The 25,802-nt window shown below is 48.7% G+C and overlaps 2 protein-coding genes across 2 annotated transcripts in view; one reads left to right on the top strand and one right to left on the bottom strand.

Annotated features, from left to right (window-relative positions):
• The window catches only part of PIGL (phosphatidylinositol glycan anchor biosynthesis class L), a 53,584-nt gene extending 37,170 nt beyond the window's left edge, over nt 1–16,414 (top strand). The window contains exons 4-7 of the mRNA XM_058037732.1: nt 2,403–2,470; nt 9,902–9,933; nt 14,625–14,758; nt 15,796–16,414. Coding sequence (XP_057893715.1) covers nt 2,403–2,470; nt 9,902–9,933; nt 14,625–14,758; nt 15,796–15,894 — 333 coding nt within the window. The 3' untranslated portion in view covers nt 15,895–16,414. The remainder of the gene's footprint in view (nt 1–2,402; nt 2,471–9,901; nt 9,934–14,624; nt 14,759–15,795) is intronic.
• A 293-nt stretch (nt 16,415–16,707) lies between these two features.
• CENPV (centromere protein V) overlaps nt 16,708–25,802 on the bottom strand; it is a 10,743-nt gene continuing 1,648 nt past the window's right edge. Inside the window, exons 4-8 of the mRNA XM_058037872.1 lie at nt 19,637–19,987; nt 18,609–18,707; nt 17,797–17,866; nt 17,301–17,415; nt 16,708–16,973 (exon numbers count right to left, since the gene is read on the bottom strand). Of these exons, the coding sequence (XP_057893855.1) occupies nt 16,849–16,973; nt 17,301–17,415; nt 17,797–17,866; nt 18,609–18,707; nt 19,637–19,987 (760 nt within the window). The 3' untranslated portion in view covers nt 16,708–16,848. The remainder of the gene's footprint in view (nt 16,974–17,300; nt 17,416–17,796; nt 17,867–18,608; nt 18,708–19,636; nt 19,988–25,802) is intronic.

Here is a 25,802-nt window from a genome sequence, read left to right on the forward strand (position 1 = left end):
ATTACTTATATAGATATTTAGATGATATATGGTATATTTAGGGTGGGGGATCCCTGCTGTCCCAGAGCCAGATGTGTGCTGAGAGGGATCAGACACAGCAATGCCACCTTGGCCAAGTCACTGTGCAGATACCTTGGGAATTGTACTTAAGAATCCCTTTATTTGAAGAGACAGGCAATTCAGTAAACAATAACAGTGAACTGGACTACAGCAAGTGAAAATGGGCTCTCTGTAATCTCTTCAGCTGCTTCAGATGTTACATAAGCTCAGCAGCTTCTGTTTCAAAACAGATGTGGAGAAGGAAAACCTCCAAAGGTGTTTCTGAACAGATAATTCCCATGTCAAGAATATTTCCTAGCCCAGCCTTGTTGCTCCCACAGTTGGCCCGAGCCAGTTTTGTAAAAACAATGATTAGTTTATTTAGTCTGCTCACTGAAATCTCTTATCTCAGTCTTCTGGTTTGTTCTCTTGTAACCTCCACAGAAGAAAAAATGTGTGTTTTGGCTTGTCTGGGGTTTTTAGTTTGGTTTCCTAAGGAAACAGGAATAATGCAATTGTATTTATATGTATGTGCACATGCATGTTTCAAAAGCCTTCAGAGCCCATTGGCTAATTTCAACCACGTTTGACAGCAGGGTGCTGCTCTTAAAAATGTTCTGTTTGTACAAATTACATGAAAATCAGGGAGCAGGCAGAAGAGACAAACCCTCTCTCTGTCCCCATTGAGTAAAAAGATTTAGTTCTAGTCCAGCCCTTATCAGAATCACACTGTTATTCACCTGAATAGGGATTTATTCTGCATGCAGTGAGTGGGGGATGTTGTCATCTCAGGGAAGTACCACTCTAAGTAGCAGTGACTTCAGAGTGTGTTTTTTTCTTATCTGTAAAATCCAGGGTGCTGTGCTCACCCTGAGCTGTGCTGAATTTCATGATGAGCTCCTCCACAAGCTGATATCCACAGGGAGGACTCAGCCCCATGGCCCTGCACAGCTCTCTGCTAGTGCTGATGTGCAGCAGCAGCCAAGGTTAAACACATCCTTCTTCTCCTTATAAAATAGAGAACAAAAAATGCTTTTTTGTATGTGAATGAAACCAATTTTGGTCCCACCAGCTCCTGCCAGCAAAAAGCAACCTGGGGCTTGCTGGTCACTGGGCAAAGTCTGACTGTGGGTGGGTGGGTTTGTAAGCCGGCTTGTGTGAAGTTTGTGGGGTTTGAAGTATTTCTCATCACTGCCTTTGTGTTTCCTCTCCCTCCTGACTCAGTATCCCCTGTCTGGGGGGGCCTCTCCTGCTGGAGGAGCAGGTTGCAGGATGGGCTCGGTGGCTTTGATCTTCCCCTGATCTCTCACCCAGTGCTCCAGGCCCTGCATATAAAATAGATTTTGGGAAGGGAGGTGCTGTGAGTGAGCAGGGCTGCAGCATTTCCTTCCCTGAAGAGAGAACAAGCTGGCAAGGAAGCAAACATTGCCTGGAACGTGGGAGTGGATGATTTCTTCCTGCTCCCAGAGAAGGGAGCTGTGGGGAGCTCTGCTGCTGGGCCTCTCCCAGGGCAAGCACTGAGCTTTGCACTGCCCAGGGACTGTCACTGTCACTCCCTGCAAAGAGCATGGCACATTCCCTGTCCTTTCCACACTCTGTGCTGCCACTTTGGCTGCCTGGCTGGGACTGGGAGCCTTTAAGTGCCCATTGCACAGAGGGAGGGGTTCCAGGGTGATGCCTCGGCCTGGCATACTGTGGGTGGGTCTGAGGGCAGGGAGCCAGGGCTGTTCTGGGCTCTGGGCAATGCTCTGTGCACACATTACTTCTGCATTTTGGAGTTCCCATTTCTCCCTGCAGAGAAGCAATTAACAATACAATTTAACTCAGTGAAAAGCCTGATTTGCTTGTACAAAAGTGCATTCAGATTGTTTAAAAAGGCTGCTTCTCCTCTCAGAGCCAGGACAGTCATACATGCTTGTGTGGCTCGTGTTGCAGCAATGTCCTGATTGAACCATGGCTTCCCCCTGTCATCCACAGGCACTGGAGGATGTTCTCAGGTCCAGGGGAGAGTGATTCATAGAGCTGGACCTCTCGGGTCAGGAACACATTTGCAACAGATCACTCTGAAAGTGACCTTTTGCCCTGGTAATAAGTAACAAGTGCATCCTGCCAGTGGGGACACGATCTTTGTCACCTCTCTGTCGTTCAGGCTGCTGGGCTGTGCACTCATCTGCTTCCAGAGTGCCTTGTTTGTTTGCTTGTGTTTCTGTGGCATGAGGAGTTCACACACAAGGCCTCATTGTGCAACACATAAACAGCTCGTTAGACACAACGGGCTGGGGCAGGGCTTGGATGTCAAATTTGGGAACTGCTCAGGCTCCTCCTCCTGCTCCTAAATGCTTCTTGTTGTGTGTTTGTTGCAGGTGGTGACGTTTGATGCAGGAGGAGTGAGTGGCCATGCCAACCACATCTCCCTCTACAAGGCTGTCAGGTACAATGTCTGCAAACTGCTCTGGGCTGGGCTGGTGCTGCTGAGGAAACAGAACCAGGGCAGTGTTCAATTCACTGCTCCAACTCAGAGCCAGGCTGTGGGACGTGACACTGGCTGGAGAAACTGCCACAGCTCTGGAAATGACCCACAACATCTTTAGTGTTCCATCAGCTGGGGCCTTGCCAGTCTCCCTTTCACTGGGCCCTCTTTGCTCTTCCTGTCCTTGATCCCACTAAAATATGCCACAGATCACTTTGCACTCTGCTTTGAGGAGAGTGTGAATACCTGATGGCTGAGCTGGTGGCAGGTGGATTTTGGAAAGTTCTTCACCAGAGGATGTTGCCATCTTGTCCAGGTACCTGAATTTACCTCTCTGATCAAGAACATTGCTCTTTCACCAGAGCTGTCCCTATTTACCACTTTTAGGAATAGTCTGTTAGTTCCTTCACCATTTTATTCCTTACATTTTGAGACCCTTTGTCTCCATGTTGTGATGGTTTAATAGACAGAAATCCCTTTATTAAAATCACTCGGATTTTGCTGGCAAGACAACCACTGTGTTTTACTTTAACCCTCTGCTCATTCAGACCTTTCTGTGTCCTAGAGAGATTTCCTTCAGAGCTGCCCGTGCCTTTCCCAGGCATGAGAAGAACTCTTTGCAAGTACAGCTTTGTATTTATAGCACCCATTTGTTTTCTGAATCATCTGTGCAATTCAAATAAACAAATTCTTCTGGCTGTCCTTGCTGACAACATCACAGTGATTTGCCTTTCTCACTTGCCTAGAGAAAGCTGCAGTGCCACAGGACCCATACTGGGACCTCCAGCTCCTCTGGGAAGATGCTGAGAGCTTTGATGGCTGGAATTCAGTGTTAGAGGGGGATCATGGCTTTTCCCAGCAACTTCTGGAATTGCCTAACAGAGGAGAGGGTGGGGTTAAAGAAGCAGCGCTGTGTTTGGGCTGAGTGGGGAGGTGGATTCAGGCACAGCTTGAGGAGTGAGCAGAGGTTGGGCAGAGGCTGAACAGTGAGGAGCAGAGGTTGGGCAGAGGCTGAACACTGAGAGCAGAGGTTGATGACTGAGGAGCAGAGGTTGATGACCAATGCTCACACCATTGGCACAGAGGGCCCAAAGAGCTTCCAGCTGCCTCGAGCTCTGTTTGCTCACTCAACTGCTCTATGACCTACAAAGAGGAATGAAAGGCAGGTTGTTAGGTGTCCTCCTCCACCCTGAAGAGATCATGGGAAAACAAGTTAGCAGCTGAGTTCTATATGAGAAATTTAGGGAAAACTTGATTTTGATCCCAGTTCTGCTCTTGTCTTACTTTGTGGCTGTTCAGAAATCACTTTCCCACCTTCATGCTTTGTGTTTCCTGTGTGTGCAGTGTGGATCTAACCCTCTTCTTGTCTCAGAGCATGTTACCAGGAAATGCTCATTGTCTACAATTCCCTTGAAGCCAGAGCTCTGCATTGGTGCTCAGCTGGAGCAGAACACTCTGGGCTGATGAGATCCATGCTGATAGGGACACCAGAGCACGAGCAATTCTCATTAACTCAGGGCTGCTTTGTGTCTTGTCTCCCTTCCAGTCCTGAATCAGCAGAATTAATCATGGTAGCCCCATCATCTGCATGTGGCAGGAGTGATGCCGTGGCTGCTGAAAGGTTAAGTTTATTTTTAGTGGCTTGCTTGCCCTCATTATTTTTCAGTTTGTGTTATGGAGGAAGTAGAGCGTGACTGTATCACTCCTGACTCTCAGTGCCCTGATGAGTTCTCACATGTTGGCCAGTCCAGGCAGCTCTGGGAGCACAAACTGAGGCTTCTCCTGTGCCCCTGTGCCAGCAGAGCTCTGCAGAGCAGCAGTGGCTGCCCCTGGGGCCCCAGGGCTGCATGGCAAGGGAAAGGCAAATGACCTCTCCCCTCCAGGTATCATCTGCAATGTATTTATTAACCTTCTTTAAACAAGTGCTGCAGGGTTCTGCCTCCACTGTGCAAATGGAGGAAAGGATGAAGCTGGTGCAGTGATCCTCAGCCCTTTTGGATGCTCCCAGTCTCTGGGGGACAGGCTTGTGCCCACTTCCATGAGATTAATTTCTGCAACAGCAGGGCTGGAACAGGCTCTGAGACCCCTCACAACTCCTCACTTCAGGAGGTGCAAATTATTGAACAGCTTCAAAAGGAATAAAGCAGTTCAGGAAATGGTCGTAGTGAGCAGATGCTCAGTATTGTCTGCTAAGGGCATAAATATTCTTTCCAGCATCTGGAACAGAGGTTATGTTCAAAGGAGCAGGAGCTGCTCAGAAGAAATGAGCTCTTTCCTTGCAGCAGCCTTCCTCCTGACAGCTTGCAGGAGTCCAGCTGCTGCTGTGTGCCTGCCTGGCCTTCAGATCTGGGAGGAACTGGGAAATGCCAGGGTTCAAGGATGGATTTGTTCTTCTGCAAGGGAAAAAAAAGAAAAAACAGGATGGGAGAGAAACACAAATTACTATTTGATTTCAGTCTCCCCTGGGAGTATTTCAGTTCTGGCTTCCAGACAGAAAAAAAACCCAACCCAAACCCAAGAAAAACCCACTGCAGCAAAGCAGGGAGGACTGGAAGCAATCTCCTGTAGCTTGATTTGGCAACATCATCCTCTTTTATCCCCCAAAACAGGAGCTTTCCCTGTTGCCATGGGAGGTTGGATCCTTTACACTCATCCTCAAGGAAGAGCAGGTTTTGAGTGACACCCAGGTCACTCTATCCCCTCAGCATTTGGCCAGTCACAAGGCACTGTGTGATGAGCTTGGTAAATACTCTGTGGCAGGAACATTGGAGAACCTCTCTTTGCTGCACTCTGAAATGGCAGTGCCTGCACTGAGATCACATGTAACATCAAGGTGGTTTAGTTTTGCATGAGTCACTGTGCATTTTGATTTTAAACAGCCCCTCTTGCCCAGGAGCCTGGCAAATGGGAGGCTATTGGGTTTGTTGTTTGCTTGCTTAGGATGGAGAGGAATCATCTTTGTGAGGAGGAGGAGGGAGGACTGTACCACTTGTTTTCTTTAGTGAGCTATCAAATCCATTTTATCCCAGCTAGAACAGAAAAGAATAGTCTTGTCTGCTTAGGGCAGAGCAAACTGAGTGGAAAATAGGAGTTGCTATATTTAACCACTGTGCATTATGTTGTTATAGCAACTGCATCCATAAAACTTCTATCAATGATGCCATATAAAAAGCTACATCAAGGAATCATTAGCTGAGCCTATTCTCGTCAGTTCCATTTGGAAAAACACCTCCCAGTCCTGCAGGATGTTTGTGAACATTCACCAGCTCTGTGGCAGGTTGTAAATGAGGCTGTGCAGAGATGATATTTGGGAACTTTATCACTCAGCAGTGGATTAGGATGCAGCCTGAGTGCCACCAATGCCTTGTGGCACTGCCATGTCCCAGCCTGGCCACTGAAAGCCCCACTCCTGAATTGCCAATGCCAGGGACATTGTGCAGAGGGCTGCACTGAGCCTCCCTGAAGGGGAGGGTTGGGTAAATGCCAGCTGTAAATCCATGGAAACAAAGGGGAGCAGTGTCCAGCCAGTCCCACTTGGTGGGAGCCATGCTCAGAGGCCACCAACTGCATCCCACCCCAGCAAAGCTCAGTTCTGCTGTGAGCTTCTGTGGAATTCCAAAACCCAGGTCTGGGTTTGGGTGATTAGCTTGATGAAAGTGAAGGATATCCCTTTTACCATTTTTATTTGGTGCCTTCTTACAGTGTGGGGCTGGGAGATCTCTCTCTCCTTTCAGCAGCTACAGCCCATGCATTTCTCACTTGTTTTACTGATCTTAAATGTCCTGGGGGAGCTTATGAGTGATGGCTGTGGTTGCAGCCAGACTGTCCCCATAAGGCTGAGACAGAATTGTACTCTGCTGTCTATCCTTGAGACTTCCCTCAAAGCTCTCTGCCCTGACATTTATTCCATAGCTGGGTGTGTAGTTCTAGATTTTATCTCTTTCCTTTATCCCTTTCCCTCATTCCTTCATTTGACCAAGTTCATTCATCCCTTCCATGACACTGTTGAGAGCCATCAGGATTAAAGCTGAACATGGAGCACCAGCACAGAAGGGATTCCCCCTAAAAAGGTTTTCTTCCAAAGAAGCAGCCTCAGGGTGTGTCCTTCCCTGTGTCACAGAGAGGGGAGCAGTGACACTGCACACTCCTCTCCAGACAGTGCAAGGCCCAAAGCACAGAGCCAGGACAGCTCTGGCAGCTGGAACATCTGGACTGTCACTGGCAGAACCATCTTTTGCCACTGCCCCATGTGTTAGCACAGAGAGCCTGAGCAGTGTTGTACAGAGTCCTGCTCCATGGTGTAGTTCAGGGTGCATGGAAATGGAGCCAGAGAATCCAGCTAGGGAGGGAGGAGGCATTCCAGAGAGCAAACATCCAACATCTGGCAAGGATATCCTTCTAATGTCTCTGTGATTCCTAGGAGACTGCCTGCTCTTCCTCCTTCACATCTGTTTCATCAGATTAATTGGGCAGATTAGAGGTTGGGATCCTAAATGGAGCCCCAATGCAGCTTTAAGAGATCCATTCTTTGCCATGCTCTTCAAAACTCTATTTCCCCAGTGCTCCACAGCAGCCAGCAGTCAGTTCAGTGAAGGGTTTTGCCTCTGGCTTGGGAAACTATTTGGAGAGTGAAGTCATTGAATTCAATGAACAGCTTCTCATCAAACAGAACATCACCCAAACTGTAACACACCCTCATGGACATGGGCCCCAGAGGAGTTCTGTGCTCCCCAGCACTGAGGCTTCAGCTCCATCTGGACTTGTTCTTTCTTGGAACAGCCTGGGAGGTTTCACTGCTCAGTGCCACAGAGGAGCTGACCCCCTCACACCTTTCCTGAGCATGCCTGAGTGAAGACAGGGAAATTGGGAGCTCAGTCCTGCAGTTTGGGCCATTTCAGTGTTTCTGCTGAGCAGATGGAGCTGGTGGCTGCAGAGCCTTCAAAGCAGGGCCTTGAGGGAGGAGCTGGGGCTGAGATCTTGCAGGGCAGAAATGGTTGGAGCCTTTGGATGTCTCATGGCTTCCCAAATTCTCCACTGCAGAGTGTCTCACACTGGACCTGAACCCACCACAGGCATTGCAGGAGAGGTGCCCTGTGACCACCAGGCTCTGGCACCTGGGCACTGGGTGGGAATGAGCCACCTTAGGTCACTTTGTGTTTAAAAAGGATTATAAAAAAGTCTCTCCGGGAAGAAAAAACAAAACACCCACATGGAAAAATCTCCTGAAAAAGAGCCTGTGTTTTACTTTTTGAGATTTTATGCCAAACTCTTTCATTTCGACCAAACCACAGCAAGTCCAATCTGTAAAACAACATTCCCAAAATGGCAACAACTGAGAGCTGCAACCTCTCCCCTACTTGGAAGTGTCCCATGGAGACTCTCCAGCAGGGTGGAGATGGGAGTGAGAAGATGGATTTGGGAGAGGATTGGCTCATTTTGTGAACGTGTGCAGGAGGTAGAGTTTCGTGTTTCTCTCTCTGCAACCACAGAGAAATACAAATGAGCAAGGCTGCAATTCCTCTGCACACAGAGCTGGGTGGAGCCCGTTCCCAGGGCTCTGCACTGAGCCTTGCTGAGAATTGAAGCACTTGGATTGGGACAAAAAGGATGAGGAGAGATGCAGTTTCTTCATGCCTGTTCCTCCAGATGAGTGACAGGTCTTCTGGCAGCAGCTTTGAGGAGCTTTCAGTAACCAAACACAGTTTGTGTCTCCCTGAACCTTTACACGAGCACAAACTCCTTCATTTACTGCTGAATCACACTTTTCTTCCCTGCTGAAGATGCTCCCTGCTCCTCTGAATTGTTTCCACGTGAGCTGGATCTCTCACTCCTGTTTCCAGTGACAGGAGTTGTTATTATTAGTTCCCTCCTGGAGCAGCTCAAGGCTTTGAAGGTGCCTCCATGGCAGAGCAGCACACCCAGAACAGACACTGGGCTTTCAGAGCTTGCCAAATTTCACAACCACTCACTGCTTTATCTCTCCAAGCTTATTCTAAAAGTTTCCCACCCTACTAACTGTACCAAGTGCTGAATCATTTCTTTGGGTGGCCAGATTCCACTTGTGGGGGAAGAAACCTCTGGTAGAAGAGAGAGCAGATATTCATGGAGATATTTAAATTACAAGGCAACATTTAACAGTATTTGTCAGAGTAAGGCTTGAGTGGTGGGCCAGGAGGTGGCCAAGTCACTGTTCCAAGGCCATTGTTTAGCAGGAAATGGCATTGCTCTGGCTCTGGAGCAGAGGACACCACTGGCAGGAGAATCTCTTTAAATATGTTTTCTGGTTGCTGTTTGAGTTCTGTCATGACCTGCATTTCTGGCTTGACTTCTGCTTTGTATTGCATTGGGTATTCATCACTCCGTGCTTCCTATTTTGTCTAGGCCTGTGTAGCTAATCCTTTTCCTTGAACTTAACCAACAGCCAGAGATAATCCTAGTTTGAAAGTGACTGGAGAAACACAGCAGTTTACATATAATGCATGTTTTATCCTGGCTGATTTACACATGAACTGGCACATTGTCCTTTGTCAGATACACCACTATTAGATGATAACAATCTCTTTAAATATTACACAGGGTTAAGTAACTTTTTTTTTATTATTATTTCCTTTCTCCTTTTGGCAAATGTTCCATTGTTTGGATGTCTTTTTCTCCTGGAAGAGCAGGGCTGGGTGTGGGACAGCCCTGAGTGCCATCTGCTGGAGACCTGCTGCTTCCCAGCCCTGCTGTGGGCCAAATCCAGGAGGGCTCCAAAGCCATGAGCAGGGAAAACAAGAGAATTTAGAAAGGAATTGAAATGAACACCCCCTGATGTCCTCACCATCCCAGGGCCATTTGCTTACACTTCCTGATGGAAGTGCCACCACCATTCTCATCTCCCATCCTTGGTTCTCCTGTTCTGTTTTGCTGCAGAGACTTCCCAGGACAAAGTCATGAAGGGATCAAAGTCTTGGTGAGCCAAAAGCCAGAGCTGCTTCTCAGATGTCTCAGTGGCAGCCGGGGTTAGAAACAAAGAGCTGGTGCCCAAAGAGGAGCAGCCACTGAGACAATTCCCATGGCCAGCAGAGCCAGAGGTGCTCCCAGGGCTGAACAGCCTTTGGCAGCCTCTTGCATTTCACTTGGGAAGTCTGAGAGTGAATTTGGTTTATGGAGCTTGTTTGTGGTGTGTCCCAGCAGGCAGGATGAGGGAAAGAGTGGCAGAATAGTGTGGGGAATGAGGTTTAGCCCTGCCTGAGTGCACCAGTGTGGGCTCCTGGAGTTTCTCACAAGATTGGCCATTGTCACTGGGTGTTGAATGAAAAGTCGTGGTTTAATGTGCAGGTTTTATTCCTGTTAAATCAGAGTTTGAGTCATTCCACTGAGTGTTGACCCCTTGTATCTCTTCTTTCACAGGTACCTGCATTCAGAGGGGAAGTTACCTGAAGGTAGGAGTTCCATCACCTCCCCTCCACCCCACATCCCCACCCTGCAGACCTTGACATCCCTGCTGTGTCCAGGTTCCAGCTGCCCAACTCACCCCTGCACTGTAGATGAAACCCACAGCTGAACTTTTATCTTCCTGCAATTTTGTACCAGTTCAGGCTTCTCTACAGTCACTTTTCAGTCCCTTGGGGTTGTCCTGCCTCAGTGGTGTGATGCAGTGTCTGGCCTGTGCCTCTTTGGGTGAATTTGAGTGCTCTTTCCAGGTCCCTCAGGTTAGTCACAGTTTTTGGTCACATCCTGCTTACAAGCCTTTTTCCTTTTCTGTGACACAAGCCTCAGCAATGATTACCCACTTAGCCAAAAATATTTGCATGTAGCAAATAAGGCCTCCACCAAACTGCTCAGAAAGGAATCTGAAATCTGCAGTGGCATAACAAACTATAGTGGCTTCTTCTACCATGAGCAAGAATCTCTGAGAAATTCTCTGTACCAGCAGGGAAAGGAAAGAAACAAAGTACAGAAGGAGTTTGCTCCTTTTCTAGAGCAGAGCTGCAGCCCTTATCTCCAGCAAACAGTGCCTGCCCAGGGACAAATGTGTGGGACCTTTTTGAGCACAGAGCTGTCACTCAGCTGTTTGGACAGAGCATAGGAAGGTGGCTCAGCCAGGCCCACCCAGTCATTCTCCTGCTCCCTCAGCAGCCATCCAGGCTATGTTCCTTTAATGCTAATTCCCAAATCATTGTAGGATTTGAATGAGTCACAGCAAATCAGTTTTAATTCTCTGCTAGCAGGAAGTTGCAGGCCTAATGAGACAGCATGAGCCAAGATGGCAGAATGCCCTTAAGCTGAGCTCTGACTCCAGTCCCTTCATTCCCCAGTTCATGAAAGAGGAGTGCTAGTGCCAGCTTCATTCCTGGGACCTTTCCTTTGTTCAGCCTTGGGCTGCAGCACAGCTCTGTGTGCAGCACAAAGGACAAGGAGCTGCAGTGGCTGATGTCACTGCTGGCTGTCAGGCCCCATCCACACTGAGCCACTTTCATGTGCTGCTCATGCAGGTTTCACTCTGGTCCTGAATATGAGCTGTGCCTCAAATCCATTCAGGTTTGACACAGACCCACATACAGAGAACATTTCCATTTCTCCAGCAGCATCAAGAGGCTGCTGGAGCTCTGTGCAAGCCTTGCTGCTCTGATTACATCACATCTGACATGACCTACAAACACCAAAGGAACGGGGAGCTCCCATGCTGCTGCTTATGCTAAGCCTTTCCAAATATAGTTCCAGTCTCATTGAAATTCCCAGTATTTATAATTTGATCTGGCAGGCGTGCAGGGCTGTGCACCAGAGGGGCTTAATGAAACAAGGGTGATGTGGGATTGAGGCTGTCTGGATGGAGCTGAAAGGCATGTTCAGGCCATGGAAAAGTGCTGTGCTGCTCTTGGGAAGAGGGAGCTGTTTGTGGGTGAGCCTGTGTAAGCCCATGTGATCAGGGAATCCACAGAAAATCTCCCTGCAAATGCAAAAGCCAGCTAAGCCTTGCATTGCCTCAGAGATATGCAAATGAGCACCCTAAATATCCTGCTCTGCTTTCTAATGCCTTTAGCCAGCACAAACACAACAGGCTTTTTATAATCTGTAACCGAGTTCTGCAGCCCAGGCACAAGCAGTTGTTTCAAGGAGCCAAGAGCACTGCTGGATGTGCTCCCACCCTGCCACTGGCCCTTCCTGCTACACCCAGTGTTCTACAACCAGAACCTGTGCCTCCTTCCATCAGGAGCAGTGCAGGCCTGCAGCACACACCGTGCTCACTCAGGAGCTCATTCTAGGCATCCTTGCTGCCTGAGTGATTTGGAAGTGGAAAGCCAAGCTGAGCAGGCTGCAGGCTTCACTCACTTCTATTCTCAGCCTAATCCATGAGCTATATTGATCCTGCCCTTTCTGCCAACCTGGAGAGGTTGCATTACACTGCTAATCCCATCCTGCCCAGGTCACAGGCACAGCAGGCTCTGCAAAGCTTCACCTGCTGGTGTCACAGGACTCCTCAACGGCAGCACTGCTCTCACCCTGCTTGGCAGGGAGCAGCCTGTTTCTCTGAACCCTTTTCCATCTCCCCCTGGACTGTACATTCCTTCCCTGCTTCATTTCATCTCACATTGCCATGCAGAGCAGGCTTTGCTGTCAGCACATGGAAATCCTGCTTGGATCAGTGTCACAGAGGGCTCTCACAGTGCCCTTCTTTTTGGGGAGCTGGATGCCACCACTTCACCTGATCTGACCGAGGAGGGCCCAGCAGGTCAGAGCCATCCATGCTGAAATCACTTGCCATGGTTTTGAGTCCTTATTGCTGAGCTTTGGGGAACAAAAAGGGTGCAATTGCTGCACAAATTAGTATTTCTCAGGGAAAAAAAAAATTGAGGAAAAGGAGAGCACATTTGGTTAAAAAGAGCAGCCCAAGCTTCAGAGAGTGATGCCAGGCCTCTCTTCCCATCACTGTGAGTAGGAATTGGTGTGGCATTGCTAGAGTCCATTAAAGCCATCCAGGAAAGGAAAGATGTTTGAAAAGCAAACAGGTGCCATTGGGAATGCTGACAGCAGCACTGTGCTAATTCTTCCCTCTGAAACCGCCCCAGCAGCAGCCCAGAGGATCTCTGCAGAGCAAGGGGAAGAACGGTTCCCCCGCTCACGGCACATCACAGATTTCCTTCCACGGTTGCTATTTGCAGACAAGAAATTCTCCAAGTGGGATTAAAGGAGTGTCAGGGCCCTTCTGTGTGCGACTGCAGCACTTGTGCCTGCAGAGCATCCCCGGGGAGAGCAGCTGGGGCCGGTGGCGGCCGTGCCTGTCCCCTCTCTGCCTGCGCCGTGTCCCGGCGGGCTGGCAGCGGCACGGGGGCTCCGCCGGAGCTCAGGAAGTGCCCGGGCCGTGCCGCTCCCAATCCCCGCATTCCCGCACGCCCCAGCGCTGCTCCGTGACCCTGAGGGCACTGGGGACACGGCTCTGGGGACAGGAGGGGCTGAGGGCAGCGCTCCCAGGGATGCGGGTCCCGCTCCGGGTCCCTCCCGGCCGGCGGACGCCGCCACCTCCCGGCGGCTCCCGAGCAGCGCCCGCCGCTCCCAGCGCGGATCCTCCGCACCGGATTGTCCTGAACGCTCAATCCCTGCCCCTTGCTGCCCACAGCAGGAGGAGTCACTGCTGTGATGCTCTGTGTCACCTGCTGGGAGCCAGCTCCCCCAGTGTCCCCGTGTCCCCTCGATGGACAGCCCTCTGCGGTGCTGAAATCAAGAGTTAGCCAGGTAACTTTGGAGAGTGGGAGAGGCTGTTGAAAAGTTGGAACAACAACCGAGGAGAGGAGAGGAGAGGAGAGGAGAGGAGAGGAGAGGAGAGGAGAGGAGAGGAGAGGAGAGGAGAGGAGAGGAGAGGAGAGGAGAGGAGAGGAGAGGAGAGGAGAGGAGAGGAGAGGAGAGGAGAGGAGAGGAGAGGAGAGGAGAGGAGAGGAGAGGAGAGGAGAGGAGAGGAGAGGAGAGGAGAGGAGAGGAGAGGAGAGGAGAGGAGAGGAGAGGAGAGGAGAGGAGAGGAGAGGAGAGGAGAGGAGAGGAGAAAAGAAAAGAAAAGAAAAGAAAAGAAAAGAAAAGAAAAGAAAAGAAAAGAAAAGAAAAGAAAAGAAAAGAAAAGAAAAGAAAAGAAAAGAAAAGAAAAGAAAAGAAAAGAAAAGAAAAGAAAAGAGAAAAGAATTGAAAGATGCTGGTGATGTGCCAGAGGGGATCCATGAGAGCTCTGTTCTGTCTCTACTGTGTAATTTCACTGTTTCAGGGCTCACTGGAGGAAATCTCATTGCAAATCGAATTGCATCTCTGCCCACCTGTGTAAACTGTGACTTTGGCCTCTTCTGTCAAGCTTTAATACAATGTGGGAGGTGTGGAACATAATCACAGCAGCTGCCAAGCCAAGGAAATCCCAAAGCAGCTCCCTTGAGAGCTGCAGGCTCTTAACAGGACCATCAGTAGCTCTGAACTCATCAGTGAAGACAATTTAGTCATGGTAAAAAAAATAGCAATTAACTTTTGAGTTCAGAGGGATCTTTGAAACAGAAAAAAAAAAAACCCCTTCAACATCAGCAGAGTCTTGAACCATGTTACCTTCATCTGCTTCATCACAAACATCTGAACAATGAATTCAGGAACTCTGTTAAAGTGTTACTGCCTGCCTGAGTTAATATTTTATTCCTGAGGCTTGTAAATATTTATTCTGTAGCTAAGAACTGGAGTAGAAAGATGGAATTTCATTTTGGTACCTGAACCAGAAACTACTGTTTTAAAATTCCATTATATGATACACTGTCAGCATTCAGAGAATCATCTACACCTATTTTTTTGAGCCTAATTATGCAGGAAGAATTTAAAACCACCCAGTTTTTGGGATATTCAAAGCTAGCTTTGCTTTCCACAGGCTATTACAGAACAAGAACCAGTACAAAGGGTCACATACAGAATAACAGCCAATACAAATGGTCATAGATGTGCACTGGGCACAAAAAATCCTGGTGGGAGCATCAGAAGTTGTTCCCCCTTTACACAAAAATGATTCCCAAGGCCAGCAGCACAGGGAAGCTGCAAAGAGCTGCTGAGCCTGGAGAAAAGGGCACCTTACAAGAATGCTGCTGGTTTGAAATATTTATTCTCTTTCTCTGTGTAGGGTGCCGTGTGCTCGTGCTGGAATCAGTAAATCTCTTCAGGAAATACATTTCCTTCCTGGATGTCCTCATTTCCTGCCTCCTGCCCAGGGATGAACTCTTCATCCTCACAGAGGAGGAGACTGAACAAGCCAAGGTGAGATGAGTGGCACCTGCCTGACCTGTTTGAGTGGCTCGTCCTCATTGTGAGCACTTTAGTCACATTCCCAGGGCATGCCAGTAGTGTCATCTATAGGTTAGAAATGTCACTGAGGAATGTCTGCAGTGATTTTAGAAACATGGAAAAGCCAGGTTACCTCATGTCCTGTGTGACAGGACAGGGCTGAGCAGATTTGCAGCTCAGATAATCACAGGGCACTGAGTTTTACACTCCCCAGGATGTAGGATGCATTTCAAACTGGATCCAACACAGTATTCTGAACATGTGAGTGGCCTGTGAAAGCCTGGCATGACTGCATGCCAGGAACAGCATCCTTGATCACTAAAGATGGAGGATGGAGACAGCCTGTGAACTTGTGGCCCAAAGCTCTTCACAAGTTCCTTTACTGTACATTTTTAAACTATTTTGCTGCATAGGATCTCACACATTTACTCCACAGTTCCCTATATCAGAATCTGATTAGCAGCATGAAAATATTTACCCAGCAAGCAGTGCTGTTAATTCACAAATTACAGACTTTTCTTGCTTCTGAGGCTGTTAAAAGATAAGTTACTTATGGAAACAGCTTGGATAAAGGTGGTGTTCATTATTCCCATGTATTTTTGTTCCTGAAATCTGACCTTTCTAGGCTAGTGCACTATAAATAGGCTCAGATGCAGCTGGCAGTGTGTGGTCAGGAGCAGAGATGTTCCCAGACACACTTATCAGGCTCCTGCTTCCCAGCATGTGAACACTTCCCCAGGCCTGAGCTCACGTGGGGAGGAGGAGTTAGAAGTGACAGAAGTGCCACATGAAGTGTCCTTTGGAGCAGGACCCTCTGAGCATCAGGTGGCACAACAGCAGCCTCGGGGGCAGGCCCAGAGCTCAGGCAGCCTGCCCTGCCTGTCCCTGCTCACTGAAAACAGGCTGTGCTAAAAACAGGCACAGAGCCCCCACAGCAGGAGCAGGAAGTGCCCCCACAGCAGCTCTGGAAGGTTCTGTCATGCTCTGTGCCCTGTTTCTCCTCCTCCTAGAGAGCCATGCGGTGCCATCGCAGCCAGCTCCTCTGGTACCGCCAGCTCTACCTGCTCTTCTCACGGTACCTGGTGCTCAACTCCCTGCGCCTGCTCTGACAGGAACCACCCCAGGATGAGCAAAGGATGAGCAAAGGATGAGCAAAGGATGAGCAAAACCAGCACTGCCCCAGGCCCAGGACTCGGGAAAGCTCCTGTGCAATGTGCTCAACAGGATGGGGTGCTCTTTGTGGGGCATTCTGCACACTACAGGCTGGGTGAGCCTCCTGCTGAGCATCTTGTCACCTGATACACTGAGAACAGGGCTAAAGTCTGAGAACAGGCTATAGCTACTCTATATTCTCATCATAGAAGCTTAAATAAGATGAGAGATTTGGATTAATTTTAATTGGGAGCCAAGCTCCAGAGGATTCTGCATTGGAGAAGATATGGCACAAACTGTTTCCCCAACTGCAAGGACTGCTTGGCAACTCTCCCTATGTGCTTTTGTTAGATCCAGCTATCAGGAGTAACTTTCCAAAGCTCGTGCTATCTCCACAGATACCACAACCATAACATCTTTGTTATTCAGTCAGAACTTTAAAAATCCAAAGCTATTGAATAAAACACCAGAAATCATGCAATTTTTTCTAATTGCACTGATGTTTGCTGTTGCTTCTTTTATACACATTGTGTTGCAGGCTCCACCTTCACTTTTACCTCCTGAAATATGAGCTTTTCTTCTTGATTCAGAACAGGGCTCAAGGTCAACTCACAAGAGTCTCAGCAGGACACAGAAACGAGGTGCAAGTGATTCTAATGAAGCCTTTTGTATTGTGATTTAAACTTTAACACAGCTAAAGGCAACATGCCAAACCAGCAACCCTGGTTTACAGAGCAGAGGCAGTGTGAAAACTAAATGTCACAAAGGAATGAGACAAACAGCATAGAAAGATTTATTTAAGAAACAGAGAACAGGTAACAATAATTAGAGATCAATTTCACCAACCATCACCCAGGAAAGCCCAGACTGCAGTTCCATGGCAGTGCTCCCAAGGCTGCTGGGAGGGTGTGTCAGGGTTTTGACATGTCTCTGATGGTCTTATGTTCCCTCACTGCCTTCTCCCACTCCTTGCCATTGATATCCTCTGTGATAATGGTCTGCACAGTGCCATCATCCAGGCAGTGGGGAGCGATTCCTAAAGAAAAACAGAGACACAGAAACCCACTTTTCATAAAATGTGGGAGATGCCTGCTCCATCCATGGCTGGGGCATCTCAGGGAATTGAAAGTGCTATTGCTGTAAGGCTGAGGAACCTGGATGAGAATCCTGTCACAGGAAGAAGCCCACACATTATAGGTAAGATTGTTTTTTATGGAGGAGCTACAGGTTCAGACTGCAGTTCCTTTAGGAACAAACTCTTCGAACACATGCTGCTCACTGCTGTCATGTCAGCATCCAATGGAATCTTTATCCAAGGTTTATTTGGTGGTTAACTCTGGTTAGCACAGAGTTTTGTACCTACCATAACCATCAGGGTTGGAACGAGGAGTATAAAAGCTCTGAACACCACAGGTCTTGCAGAACGTGTGCTGGGCACGGTGTGTGTTGAAGGTGTAAGTTGTCAAATTGTCAGCACCCTAAGGAAAGGAAAAGCAGTGTAAGTTTTCCATGGAAATAGATGGATTCATTACTTTGGAAAGATACAATACAGAAATGTACAATTTAAAATGCCACCTTCCTGTCTTTGCTTGAGATACAGAGCTGTGCATTCCTGCTCCTTTCCTGAACCCCTGTGCTTTGTATGGACACGTGTCCATAACAGTCAGGCCTGGCAACTGCAAGAGCTCTAAACAAGATGCACTAACACAACCACCCCAGGCAGCTTAAAATGCAGCCAAATAGCCACCCAAATTTCACCCAAATAGCCAATCTTAGGGCAGAAAACTGCTTGTTCTTGGCTCTGTGAGGGTAACAGTGCTCGTGCTCATGGCCATGCTCTTACTGAGCTCTTACTCTACCTTGAGCAGCTTGAAACGCGACGCTGGCACAATGAAGTGTCGGTTCTGTTTCTTTGTGCAAATGCTGCAGCTGTAAAAGGAAAAACAGACCTTTCTAGAAGTGGACAGGTTGTAGAGCAGCAATCTGAGCTCTTGACAACAGAAATCCCACTGAAAGCTAGAGTGGCTCAGAGGAAAGTGGCAAAAGTGGATTTGTGGTGTCAGTAGTGTTTGTGAAGCACACCCATGAACAGACTGGCCCTCACAGGTACCCCAATAAGAGATCCTCACCCACAACTCCTGAGGACAAAGTCTAGCTCTGAGAAAGCCACTTAATGGTTCAGAGCACGCTTGGGCAATTCTGCCAACGTTCATTACCTGGCAAACAAGAAAGTAAAGTCCAAAAGTTCACCCGTGAGCTGGGAGCAAACGAGTTGCAGGCAAAGAGGGGTCACTACTGAAACCAGAGAGTGTTTTAGTTTGAGGCACATGTGGTCAGAGCTGTAATGTCACTTGAGAAGAACAAGTTAAAAAAAGACCACTGTGCTTTGAGCCCCCTGCATGAGAGGAAACAGAAAGCAGATGGCTGAGCACCTGGACTCATTAGATGTCTCCTGACACTTTCTGTGTGAGCCTGGCTGAGACATGAAGTCCTGCCCAAAGGAGCACCTGAAATCACCAACGCTGATCTCATAGTGGATCGGGACATAATTAGGGGTAAATCCTGTGGAAACAGCTCAGAGGGTGTCCTGCAGCTGTCTCATCTTTAGCTCTAAGGTTGGAAAGCAGAGAGCTGACATCCATCTCTGGGAACAGGGAACAGACAAACTCACTTGCAGTTGAACACGTGCAGATCTGCTGAAGCCCAGACCTCGAAGCGGACGGCTCCACAGTGACAGCCTCCAGTGTGCTTCACCAAACCCCTGTATTCACTGCAGAGACACACAACTGAGCTTTTAGGATCCTCCTCACTTGGTTTTTGCCCAAGAGAACAGTAGGGATATACAAGACAATCATGTATTCATTATTCAGTTCTGTCTTGAGCTGTTGCAGAACACCAAGAAATATATCCACTCAAATGTATTTAATAACATGTGTCAGAATGAGGTGGAGGATGGCTTTTGTCCTCTGCAGCAATTGCTTTTGTGGTTTAATTGAAATGGTGACAAGGAAAGAAGAGCACCACTCTGAGGACTGTGTACAACCCAGCTCCCTAACATACTCCAGTGCTGACCCTACAGCTGTGTCCATACAAACCCTGCACAGAAACCAGGGCTATCACCTCAAAACAAACTGCTTGGAACTGAGAACTGAATTTCTCCACAATTTTCCCCACACTTCCTCCAGCACCATTAATATTCCTCCATTTAAGAGCTGGGGAAAGCAGAGATTTGTGGATTCTACATAATATTTGAAATGTCTTTTATTTTGGGTTGTAATTGCAAAGGAACTTTATGACCAAGGAATTTCTGAGCCTGTGCTTTTCCCCCTCCCCGAGCCGCCTCCACAGCAGCTGGGCAGTCACCGTGCGGGTCAATCGCTAAATGCAAAAGAAAAAAACATTTTCCTTCCCGATTTTGCCTCCCACGGACGGCTCCGATGTGCACGGAGCGAGCACAGGAAATGGGTGGAGATTTAGCAGCTGAGCCTGGCGGAGCCCCCAAGGGCATTTTCGATGGGGAGCCATAAAACACGGGCAGCTTTAGCACGGAAAGCCGCTTTTATTCCATGGTGCGTGCGCCCCCTCCCCATCCCACCCCGGGGCCCGTTCCGGGCAGCTCTCGGGACCGCGGTGCAGAGAACGCTGCCGGGAGCGGGACTCGGAGTCCCGGGAGCGCCGGGCCCCGGCCCCGTTACTCACTACGCGTCCAGCAGCAGCCGCGCCGCCTCCTCGCAGCTCAGCCGGTGCCGCTCCTGGAAGGCGGCCCAGCGCCCGCTCTGCGCCCCCAGATCGATGACGGCGGGCCCGGGGGGCTCCGCCTTGGCCCCGGCCGGGCTTCCCCCCGCATTCCTGTTCCGGGCCCGGCGCGTCCCGCCCGCGGCCGCGCTGGCCCGCCGGGAGCCGCCGCGCCGCGCCCCATGCGCCGCCTCCGCCTGCGCCACCGGGGGGCGCCCCCGCGACGCGCACGGCCCGGGGGGCGGAACGGCGGCACCGGGGGGACGGGCGGGCTGAGGGGACGCGGGAGGGGACCGGAAGGGGAAACAGGAGCGGCTGAGGGGACACCAGAGGGGCTGAAGGGATACGGGCGGGGGGGGAGAACGGGAGGGGCTGAGGGGACACAGGAAGGGAACAGGAGGGGCTGAGGGGGCACAGGAGGGGACACAGTGCGACCGGGTGGGGACACGGGAGGGGCTGAGGAGACACGAGGGTGCTGAGGGATTACGGGAGGGACTGAGGGAACACGGCGGAAACGGGAGGAGCCGGGACGCGGCGGCACTGGAGGGCACCGGGCGCCACTGGGACACAGCGGCTCGCGGAGGGTACAACGAGGCTGTGAAGAAACCTTTTCCTCATATCCACCCTATAATTCCCCTGGCACTCATATCCTCTCATCCTTCCTTGTTACAGGGGAAGGGCGCGATCCCAGCCCGCCACAGCCTTCTGTCAGGGGGCTGTAGAGAGGGACAAGGTCCCCCTGAGCTCCCTTTGCTCCAGGCTGAGCCCCTTTCTCAGCTCCCTCAGCCCCTTCCCAGCTCTGTTCCCTTCTCTGGACACGCTCCAGCCCCTCCATGTCCCTCTAGCTGGGCCCAAAACTGACCCCAGGATCTGAGGTGTGGCCTCAGCAGTGCCCAGCACAGGGACAGTCACTGCCCTGGCTCTGCTGCCATTGGAACAGGCTGCCCAGGGAAATGTTCCAGAAACTGCTGGATGTGGCACTTGGGGACAGTGGTGGCCTTGGGGACAGTGGTTCAGTGCTTGGCAGTGCTGGTTAACAGCTGCACTTGATCTTCAAAGCTTTTCCCAGCCTGAAGGATTCTCTGATTTTCTGATTCCAGGGCTGAGGCCAGGCATGCCAGTAATCCACAAGCATGAGCCCAAGCTTCCCCCTCATTCTGAGCATGGTGCCTCACATGTTCACGGATGGAAGGTGCTCAGCAGAGCCGAGGTGCTGCTGGAATTGTGTTTCATTTCTCTGCTATGAACAGCCCTCATTTAGACACAGCATTGCTGTGACAGCACAGGATGTGTTTAGGCCTTCCTGAGGTTTGAAGTCATTGTGGCAAGCTTTGCAGAGAAATGGCTTCTAACAGGATTCTCACTTAGCTTTTCACTAATTCTGTTACCAAAGTCTTGAAAATAAGAGAGTGCATACCTTAAAAAGCAAAAAAAACCCCAACCCAACCAAACAAAAAACCCCAAAACCAAAACAATCAAGCAAATAACAGCACCAACAAAATAGGAAAATGTGAAATCACCCCTTTAGTGCTAAATGTCTTACAAAAGATTAGTCTTGAACACTGAAATCCAGTGCTGTTTCTCAAGTAAAATTACCAATGCTGGGAAAAGTACAAAACTTGGAGATGTCCAAGTCACACTCAGTTGGGGAAAAAAATAATCACTCCAAAGGCAAACCTTTGTGTCCAGTATTGCAAGACCGGAAACTTCTTTTGTTTGACATATAATCAAGAATTTGTAGTCAACAGAACTTAATGTCTTGTTCTTTCCAAGAAGGGGAAAGATGTAAACAAGTGAGCTGAGTCCTGAGAGGCAAAGGGTCCTGTGGCAGCCAGGAACATGGCAAAGCAGGAGGACAGTAATGAATAAACATCCATCAGCACTGTCTGGTAAAGAGCTTTAAAAACATGTGACTCTGTGTTCAGGCTGCCTCCTGAGATGGCACATGCCAGGATTTGCTGAAGAATCCTGTGGCTCAGCAGCTCTCTGACGATAGGAAAGGGCACCGAGTTACAGTTTCCTGTTATCCCTTATGTGAGCCTCTGCTCTGGTTACTCACTAGAATACACCCTGTGTGACAAATTCACATGGAGCTGCTGATCTGAGCCCCTCCCAGACCTTTGCTCAAACCAGATTACATGTCAGTCACCTCGTGTTTTGGGAGGAAAAAGTCACTGTGGTGAAACTGGGGAGGCACCGAAACGGAGCCCGTGCTGGCTGCAGCAGGGATTCACCTCCCCTCGGGCATGGCCAGCACCACTCACGGTCTGTCCTGTCCCAAAAACACTGAGCTCAGCACACTCTGACAGCCAGAGGGAAATTTTGGAGCTCATTTTCGGGGCTTGCTATGTCAATTCACACAAATGACCCTCTGTAAGACAGGAGCCACGAGCACTTTAAAAAGCAGCTCCAGGAGAAAACTGGAGTGAGTTCTATGTAATATCTGCAAATCTGTCACTCTCCGTGTGTCTCCACAATTAGTTGACTTTATTTTAAATGCAGAAGCTGTTTTGAGAAGCTAAATTCTGTTCCCTTGTGATATCTCAGAATAAAGCAGTGGAGGACAAAAATGGAAGTGCAAAATGCCATAGTAAATAAATTTCTCTTTTTTCATTTGTTCCATATTTCATCACGAAAGACTCAGAACACAAAACTGAGTCTCACATAAATAATAAATTCCAGAGCTTTACAGTGAAACTCCAGATGATGATAAATGTCACAGATATTCTGAGCTGAAAGCCCTAAATTTCAGTCAAATTTCAGTCAATTTCAGTCAAATTTCAGTCAAATGTTGTTTTGTCAGTGTACCTGGGCAGCACCTGGGCAGTGCCCAGAGTTACCAGCTCTCATTTCACTGCTTCCAGAGCTGATGCAATGTTTGCCAGGCTTTAGGAGAGACCAACAGCTTGATGAAAAATCCATTTGCTGTTAAGCTTGAGAGGCAAAATGGAAAAAAGGAAGAAATATCCAGACAGATGACGGGTGGATGAGAGGAAAAGTCCAGTAAATTACAGTTGGTTCTGTGTGGGTGTCTTGTGATGCTGAGAGGCCAGCAGGGGCTGACGTGTTCGGTGCTAAAGTACAAAGGGGCTTTTCTGTGCCATCCCAGCTCTGCTTGTATAACAATGACTCAGCTCTGCAGCCCTGGCTCGCAGCCAGCACTGAAATTCTGCCTGCCAGAGCATTTTTATCCCCAAAGCAGCACTGAAAGCAGCTACATGTTTGTGGGCGAAAGAGAATTAGGAACTGTGGATGTTTTTTTTTTATATCTCATAAGCAGGGAACTAGGAGTTCTGTACAGCTGACAGCACACTTTAAAAAACGGAGGTGGTTCGAAGTATGTGGTTTGTTCAGGGGGGAAAATGGCTGTGCTTGGGTTTTACTCTCCCTGTGGCGGAGGGGGAAACATTCCAGACGTTTTCCTCACCATCAAAGGACCCGAGCTGGATCTGAAAACAAAATGCAGGAGGTGACACCCCCGGCTGCTCAGAACGGCCTTGGCGGTGTTTGTTTTTGTTCACTGTCACAGAGCTTCTGTTGAACACTCTAACAATGATTAACAGTGGTTTAGGACTTGTTTCTTCTGCCTGTTTCTTCAGCCATTTCTCCTTCTGTCTGCCTGTTTCCGAAGGAATTTCTTCTCTGTTGTTTTGCTGGAAAACCTCGCCCCAGAAAGCTGAACGTGCTCAGAGGCAGCGAGGAGGTGAACAAAGCAGCTCCCTCCCTGCACTGCAGCTTGGATGGGATCCAAACCATTCCCGGGCAGGAGGGAGATGCAGACAAGGAGCTGCAGAACAGACCCAGTTATTAGTTAGAGCTGTTGCTTTCACTGGCACACCACGCCGGCACAAACCTGTGTTTTCAGCCCTTTGCAAAATCCCCTCTGGACGTCTCCTGCCAGCAGAGCTGTCACATGTCCCTCTGGGTCACCCAGAGCTGCCCAAGCCTGTTTATGGTGGCAGCACAGATCTGAAAGCTGAATCCCATGTGTCCTACAAAGCTAAAATACCCTTTAGACAGACAGGGAGACAGAGGAGTATCACTAATTTTCATCCTTTTACTACCAATCTATTTGTTTTTCTTAATATCTATTTTTCTTCTTTCAGCTCCTCAAGTCGGAGACTTCTTAAAAACTTTGTTTAGTGAATTTATTTTTAGCATAAAGCTATAAAAACAAAAACCGAGGGAGTTGTCTTTTTTTGGTAATCTCAGAATATCACAGTCGATCTCACAGTACTTTGAATTCTGACTCAGTGTTTGTGTAACCCTCCAGGCTGGCAGCTTGGGGACAAGCAGTGACATGCCACGGGTCTGTTTGTCTCGTGGCTGGAACCTGAGCCAAGCCTGGACCTCCCTGCACTGCTACAGGGAGACAATATTTATCTCCACAGCTGTAAATATAATTAAACTGCATCATACACCTTGAGAGGCAGGTGTGAGTAATGTTATGAGATAGGAATATGTACATGTATATAAATATTTTTTTTTCCCTGTGGCAAGCAGTCCTATTTTTGTCTGAACAAAGAACAGTAACTGGACTTGCCACACACCCTGTGATGGCCTGGCTGGCTGTCCCAAGCTAAACCTGGTAGCTAAAGATAAACAGATTGCCTCATGTAAAAGTGATACCTCGTTGCTAGGACATTAGCCTACATAAAAACCAGACCCAGCTTGTGTTCCAGAATGTACAGATTCCTTGGAAACATTTCCCTGACCTCAGATCCTTCTCTCCTGAAAGTAGGTTGCTCTGTACCACTGCCCAGTGACCCACTTCTAAAAAGAAATGTCTGTTCCCAACTGCAGGCCCCGTGGCCTGGCAAAGGTTGCAGCCACCTGTGGTCACAGCAGTCACAAGACAGAGATTTCTGGGGTTTTCAGCTTTGCATTTATTTATATACAGTTCAGAGTCAGCTGCTCAATGGTTTTTATTCACCAAGAGCTACCAGAGGCAGAGTAGCTGTTGTTTGTTAAATGCACGTGCTTTGTACAGCCACACCATAGATACAGCCATATTTAGGAAAAAAAAACAAAACACAAGAGAGGGCTCCTGTGCTTTCTGGTTTACACAGAAAGGAAAGAAAAATTACAGAAATTCCTCCTTCTCCATTTAGAGCAATGTTAAAAAGAGAAATATGCACCCTAAAATCCTTAATAAATGTGTGATGTGCTTTAACACTGCCCAGGCTTTACATTAATCTCCAGCTTTACAGATGTGGCCTTTCATATTTGTAAATATCAGTCATTTGTGGCCTTTCCTCTGGGAAGAGTGCCTGGGATGTGCAGCGAGCCCAGGCCAAACCTTCAGCCACCTTGGCACTCCCAAACAAAACCCGTGCTGGAGACACTAAGCAGAGCTGGCAGCACAGAGCAAACCTCAGGACATTGCCCAACTCTGCCTTTTGTCCTAAATTTATGTAGCCAAAATAATATTTCCAAGGTTGGTTATTGTTATGGAGCTGTCTGAACTTTCCAGTTACCCTCTTCCTGTTCCTGCATTTTTGAGTAATTACTGTTAGGATGATTTATTTCCTTTTTACTGTAAATCAGGAGGTGCAAGAAACCCTGTTAGGAGAAAGGAAAGCAAAACGATTTTGTTGTCGGGGTTTGTTTTTTGGGTTTTTTTTTTGTGGTTTTGTATTTTTGTCTGGGTTTGAGGTGTTTTTAGGGGGGAATAGAGCAGCTCTGTAGTGAATCTGGGCAGTCAGACACATGCTGATGCTTTGTGAGTGGAGGATTTAACAAGGTCATCTGCCCTCACTGAAGGAGCAGCAGATAAAGCTGCTGAAAAAACACAAAATCCATCTTGGATTTTGTGCACTCCATCTTTAATATGACACAAAATGAGTTCAGAGCCAGTCTGAAAGGTATAATGAAGTTTAATTAACCCCAGGCACGTTTCCACATCACTTCACAGACAGTGGCTGCTTCATAACCGATCAAAGCTTCCTGTTCTGGAGGCGAGTAAACAACCCTTTGAATTTCAAATGTCAGCATTTCATCGCAGGGCTTGTTTTGCAGGCTCACATCAAGAGCATTACCTGCTCAGCCAGCTCCAGCCCGTTCCAGGGCAGCGCTGGAGCTGGGCCGCGTGAGGGGACGGCTCGTGTCACACCCAGAGCCTCCTGTTTGT

Source organism: Melospiza georgiana, chromosome 19, assembly GCF_028018845.1.
Source record: "Melospiza georgiana isolate bMelGeo1 chromosome 19, bMelGeo1.pri, whole genome shotgun sequence".
NCBI classification, from domain to species: domain Eukaryota; kingdom Metazoa; phylum Chordata; class Aves; order Passeriformes; family Passerellidae; genus Melospiza; species Melospiza georgiana.